The sequence below is a fragment of the Suricata suricatta genome, chromosome 3 (genome assembly GCF_006229205.1).
Source record: "Suricata suricatta isolate VVHF042 chromosome 3, meerkat_22Aug2017_6uvM2_HiC, whole genome shotgun sequence".
In the NCBI taxonomy this organism is placed as follows: domain Eukaryota; kingdom Metazoa; phylum Chordata; class Mammalia; order Carnivora; family Herpestidae; genus Suricata; species Suricata suricatta.
The window spans coordinates 99,695,058-99,701,057 of NC_043702.1; the positions used below are offsets into that span (position 1 = coordinate 99,695,058).

The following is a 6,000-nucleotide window of genomic DNA, read 5'->3' on the forward strand; positions in this document are numbered from 1 at the left end:
TAAAACATGGGGATAAGGGGCACCTGGGTGGCTCAGTCAGTTAAGTGTTCAACTTGATTTTGGCTCAGGTCATAATCTCATGGTTCATGAGATCGAGCCCTGTACTGGGCTCTGCTCGGACAGCACAGATCCTGGTTGGGATTCTCTCTGTCTGCCCCTCTCCTGTGCTCTCGCTCTCTCTCTCTCTCTCTCTCTCTCTCTCTCTCTCTCTCTCTCAAAATAAGGAATAAATAAAACATGGAGATGGGGGTGCCTGGGGGGCTCAGTTGGTTAAGCATCCAACTCTTGACTTCAGCTCTGGTCATGATCTCACGGTTGGTGAGTCCAAGCCCCTCATTGGGCTCCATGCTGACAGCGCGGAGTCTGCTTCAGATTCTCTCTTTCTCTTTCTCTCTCCCCTACCCCACTCTCTCACCCTCTCTTTCTCTCTCTCTTTCTCAGAATAAATAAACTTAAACACAAAAACTGGGGATGAGATACAAAGTCCCCAGAAAGAGACTTCTTTCAATGTTGGCAGTGACTATCCTTGAGCAGCCAATGGTTTTCATTTCTCTTTTTGCATAATTTCCATCTTTTCCAAGTTTTCTGGAGCGGCCCAATGTCATTTTATAATCAGAAAGCAAGGTGAATATGCTTGTTAAAATACACACTCCAGGGGCATCTGGGTGGCTCAGTCAGTTAAGCGTCCGACTTCGGCTCAGTTCATGATCTCACGGTTCGTGGGTTCAAGCCCCACGTTGGGCTCTGTGCTGACAGCTCAGAGCCTGGAGCCTGCTTCAGATTCTGTGTCTCCTTCTCTCTCTGCCCCTCCCCACCTCAAGCTCTGTCTCTCTGTGTCTCAAAAATAAAATTTTTTTAAATTAATTAATTAACTTAATTAAATACACACTCCTGGGTGCAGTGGCGGGGTACAGCAGATGGGGTGCCTGGGGAAGAGGTAATGAGCCAGCCCTCAGGGTCAGCTGCCCTGCGTTGGATCTGAGGCACTCTCACTGACCAACCCCCCCCTCTTCCCAGTTCGAGGGCTGCTCAAAGGCCTACTCTCGCCTGGAGAACCTGAAGACACACCTGCGGTCGCACACAGGGGAGAAGCCATATGTGTGTGAGCACGAGGGCTGCAACAAGGCCTTCTCCAATGCCTCCGACCGCGCCAAGCACCAGAACCGCACCCACTCCAATGAGGTACGCCGGCGGCCAGGGTGTGCACAGCACATGCACGCGGGACCCCGCTGGCCCTGGAGGAAATGCGTGGCTTCTAGATCTCTGGAGCCAGGTGCCTGGTGCCCGTCCCCGCCTCCCCAAGCCACTGTCTGAGCTCAGCACACGTCCGAAGGCCCCCGCACGCTTGGGGGCTGGCGACGACATGCCATTGCTGCTAATACCGTCTGACCTACAGTGGCCGTCAGCCCCCTACTCATAGGGCACAGGGCAGCCTGGCCGGGCCGAGAGAGCCCTGGGAGAGAAGTCTGCTGGACTGCCTCCCAGTCCAAGCCCAGCTGCACAGCTGCTCTTGCTCAGACAGACTCGGGCAGGAGGAACATTTCTAAAAGCTTAGATACATTTTGGACCCCAAAGGGACCTTCTCCAATGCTTACAAGAAATCCGAGGGATTCCCAAAGGAATCAAAACCCTGTAGGGTTCCTATAGACCAGAGCTAGCCTTGGCAAGGGGTGTGTGTGTGTGTGTGTGTGTGCACGTGTGTGTGTATTCTGTGGGTCCATTGCCGACGTGTATTTGTAGGCTGGATCGCATGTGGATGTTTACGGACATGTGCATACGTGTGTGCGTGTGTGTTTGAGGGTGCATATGCACGGGCGTGTGTGAGACTGTGTGGGTCTGGGGGAGTGTGTCTGCACGCAGATGTGGGGTATACGGGGGAGCATGAGTGTGTGTAAGCTCAGGACTGAGGTTCAGAAACCCAGGGTTTCATCCGTTGCCGAATGACTTGAGCCCATTCCTTTGCCTCTGCAAACGTGTCTTTCCTCACCAGAGAGATCAGGGTGTGAAACGCTGTCTGGAAGGGATGCAAGGCCATATGCTCCTGCCCATATCAAAACATCCCGGGGTGCTGATGACGGGGGAGGCAGCCCTGCGCTGCCCCCAGCTCGGTGTGCCTGCTCCCTCCGTAGTCTCTGATCAGTGTCCCCAGCTGCGTCTAACACAGGCCTGCTTCTCCCCCCAGAAACCCTACATCTGCAAGATCCCAGGCTGCACCAAGCGGTACACAGACCCCAGCTCTCTCCGAAAGCACGTGAAGACGGTACACGGCCCTGATGCGCATGTCCCCAAGAAACAGCGCAACGACGTGCACCTCCGAGGCCCACTGCTCAAAGAGAACGGAGACCCCGAGGCCGGCACCGAGCCCGGGGGCCGGGGCTCCAAGGAGGGTACCGAGGCCAGCACCGCCAGCCAAGCCGTGGAGGACTGCCTGCACATCAAAGCCATCAAGACCGAGGGCTCCGGGGTAAGCAGAGCAGGGCAGTGGAGGCCCCTGCCCGTGCCTCCTGGCCCCCCCCTCCCAGGAGGTCCAGCCCAGCCCTAGCTGCAGCAATGGGCTGTGCCCAGCCCTCAGTGCACGATGACATACTCCTCTCTCCAGCTCGACTCTTCCTCCCTTTGCTACCTCAGGCCTCTCATAGAGCCTGTCTTGTGCCGGGTCCCATCCTGCCGGGCAGCCCCATTGCATTAAGATCGCCCCTCCCCTCTGTCCTGTCTCTGCATCCTCACCCCTGTGGCCTCCACTCCTTTTGTTCTAACCACCTGTTCTTTGTCTCTGCCTCTTTTTCTTGACTGTACCTCCCCTAAGGATAGCCGGTACTGAGGTGAGCAGAGGAGCCCGGTGGGGGTGCGGGTGGTCCGGCGAGACGAGGGCGGGCCGGGGTGCTTGTCCAGTGCCGATGTCGGAGCATGGACTGACCTGTCGGTCCAGGCCCCTTGGGAGCCTGGCAAGGTGGGTTTGGAGAGGTGGATGTCAGGCACTGGAGGTGCAACTCTGGGAACAGATAATGGGTTGCAGCAGGAGTCAAGGCGGCAGGTATAGGAGCAAACCATGGGGACTGCCCTCCAGGAGGGACAGGGCTGAGTGCAGGTGGGAGTTCAGGCTACAGAGGAGGGAAGGACCAGCTGACAGGCTCTTGAATGCCAGCGTGAAAATATGGGTCATGCTATGGGCAGAAGGGAGCACCGTCGCTTCCCCAGGAAAAATCTGGAATTTGGGGGCTGTTGGCCTATGAATGAGCCTATGCTGTATCTGAGGCGAGCCCCAGCCGGGCTCAGATCCTGGGTCCCAGGGAGGGTAGCTCAGGATCTGAGGAGTCCTGCCTTGTACTCATGTGCCGTGAGCTGTTGGCCCCGGAGGGACGGCTAGTTTGGGGCAGCCGTCCGGGCAAAGGCTTGCACCCAGGAGGTCTATCTCCCCTGGTCTTCCTTGCCCTTTCCAAAAACCCGCATCTGGCCTGTTGAGAAGGCCCCAGGGCGGTGAGCCTCCGATGTTTTTTGCTGCATCACATGGCACATGCCTGTTCTTGGGCACACAAGGTACCCTCCTTGAGGTCAGCTTCATGCAGGTGCTGCAGCCTCTGGGGCACAGCTCCGCCATGTCCAGACACTGAAAGCCCCATGTGCCGAAACGTGGCCCAGATGCTGGCTGGAAGAACAGAGGCCCACGAGGCAGGGTAATGGGGGACTGACCACTACCAGAACCTTCTGTGAACCAGATGCCTGCCACCCAGCCACTGATGCTGTCCCAGAGGCAATACAGCAGGGGAAGCTGAGGTTCAGAGAAGTGAGGTGGCCAAGCCATCTCCTACAAGCAGACAGTGATGCCTGGGCGCTCCTCTATGTGCAGCTTCCTTCCTGGGTGTGCAAAGGCACGGCACATGTGTGCACGCGTGGGTCCAGGGCCGGCGGGCTCCCGCATCCTCTGAGCCACTCCCTCTCGCCACACCCCTGCAGCTGTGTCAGTCCAGCCCCGGGGCCCAGTCATCCTGCAGCAGCGAGCCCTCTCCCCTGGGCAGTGCCCCCAACAACGACAGTGGCGTGGAGATGCCAGGCACAGGGCCCGGGAGCCTGGGAGACCTGACAGCCCTGGATGGCACGCCCCCGGGGGCCGACGCCTCAGCCCTGGCTGCTCCCTCGGCTGGTGGCCTGCAGCTGCGCAAACACATGACCACCATGCACCGCTTGGAGCAGCTCAAGAAGGAGAAGCTCAAGTCACTCAAGGACGCCTGCTCCTGGGCCGGGCCACCTCCGCACACCCGCAGCACCAAGCTGCCTCCCCTCCCAGGAAGTGGTGAGTGGAGGCCCTGGGTGTGTGGAGAGGGGTGTGGGGGAGCCTGGGGTGAGCACCTGCTAGGTTAACCTCCATCAAGTGCCGTGTGCCATCGCACCAGATGCCTACCATAGGATAAATCATACCAGCCCATTGCACAGATGAAGAAGGTGAGGCTCAGAGAAGTGAAAGTGCCCTACTCAGATCAATGGCCTAGCTGAGGCTTAGCCCAGGCCTAGGCAGCCCCAAACTCTTTCAACTACATTCTGCATTTGCTGGGGGCACCGTGGCAAAGGCTTTAGGGAGGAGAGCAGTGCAACCCCAGTCCCTGTGATTAGAAGGAGCTTATGGTTAGAGGGCCACGCCGGGAGATGCACACTTGACCAGGAAGGAGCCAGGAAGCCACAACAGAGCTCAGGGAGGAGGTGCGCACAGGAGGGAGAGAGAGCACAGGTCAGCTGAGGACGAGCAGGGAGGACTTCATGGAGAAGGCAGACACAGGAGGCATTGGCCGGCCTCTGACATTCCTGAGTGCTGACTCTGTGCCAGGCGGTGTGCCCTCCAGGGACTGACAGCCAGTGTGGTGGACACTGAGAGGCACCAGCTTCCGCCTAAGGGGAGGATCTGTTGCCCCAGCTGTTGAAGAAGCAGCTGGCGCATGGCCTTCAACTCTCAGCCTCATACAGAAATGGGCTGGGTTGCAGACAGCTGCCTTTCCCAAGGTCACCCCTTACTGGGGCACCCCCCCTCATCCACTGCAGGAGTGTCAGGCCGTTCAAGGCCCAGAGCTCCTTGTGACATTAGCTGTTATTGGGCCACATGCTTCTCCCTGCACGCCCTGTGGCTTTGCTCCCTTTCATGGGTGCGGATCTCAGGGAGCTGCCAATAAGCAGCCTGCCCCGTAAGCCCGGCCCCTGAGAAGCCTGCCTGGCCACACCCGTGACCAAAAGGTGAGGGTGCAGCCAGGCTGTGGCCAGGGCCCTCCGGGCTCCTTCTCCCTCCCCTACTCTCAATAACCTCCTGGCATGGAGAGACGTGATCTGTCTACAGCTTGAGAACTAAGGATCAGACATGATGAGAACTGCGTATCAGCCAGGCAGTGGTGACCAAGACCGGAATCCAGCCCCCTGACTTCCCCTTGTCCATCTTTAGTAATAAATGCCATCGTTTGTTCCCTTACTGTTCCTCCCTTCCCTCCTTTCGTTTAGAAGTCGTTGGGTGAGTGCCTGCTGTGTGCAGAGGGCTCCGGTAACCACAGCCCCGGCTGGGGCAGAGCAGGCAGAACCCCCGCGCCCTTGCACCTGGTGCCAACCCCTCTTCTTTCCCGCAGGCTCCATCCTGGAAAACCTCGGCGGCGGCGGCGGCGGGCTTCTGCCCAACCCCCGGCTGTCCGAGCTGTCCGCGAGCCAGGTGACCATGCTGAGCCACCTGCAGGAGCGCCGCGACAGCTCCACCAGCACGGTCAGCTCTGCCTACACCGTGAGCCGCCGATCCTCCGGCATCTCCCCCTACTTCTCCAGCCGCCGCTCCAGCGAGGCCTCGCCCCTTGGCGCTGGCCGCCCACACAACGCCAGCTCAGCCGACTCCTATGACCCCATCTCCACCGACGCGTCGCGGCGCTCCAGCGAGGCCAGCCAGTGCAGCGGCGGCGGCTCGGGGCCGCTTAGCCTCACCCCCGCGCAGCAGTACAGCCTGCGGGCCAAGTACGCCGCGGCCACCGGCGGGCCGCC

General features: G+C 59.3%; 1 protein-coding gene across 1 annotated transcript in view; it reads left to right on the forward strand.

Annotated features, from left to right (window-relative positions):
* The window catches only part of GLI2 (GLI family zinc finger 2), a 178,338-nt gene that overhangs the window by 168,735 nt on the left and 3,603 nt on the right, over nt 1-6,000 (forward strand). The window contains exons 11-14 of the mRNA XM_029933330.1: nt 1,018-1,182; nt 2,183-2,464; nt 3,955-4,291; nt 5,601-5,997. Coding sequence (XP_029789190.1) covers nt 1,018-1,182; nt 2,183-2,464; nt 3,955-4,291; nt 5,601-5,997 — 1,181 coding nt within the window. The remainder of the gene's footprint in view (nt 1-1,017; nt 1,183-2,182; nt 2,465-3,954; nt 4,292-5,600; nt 5,998-6,000) is intronic.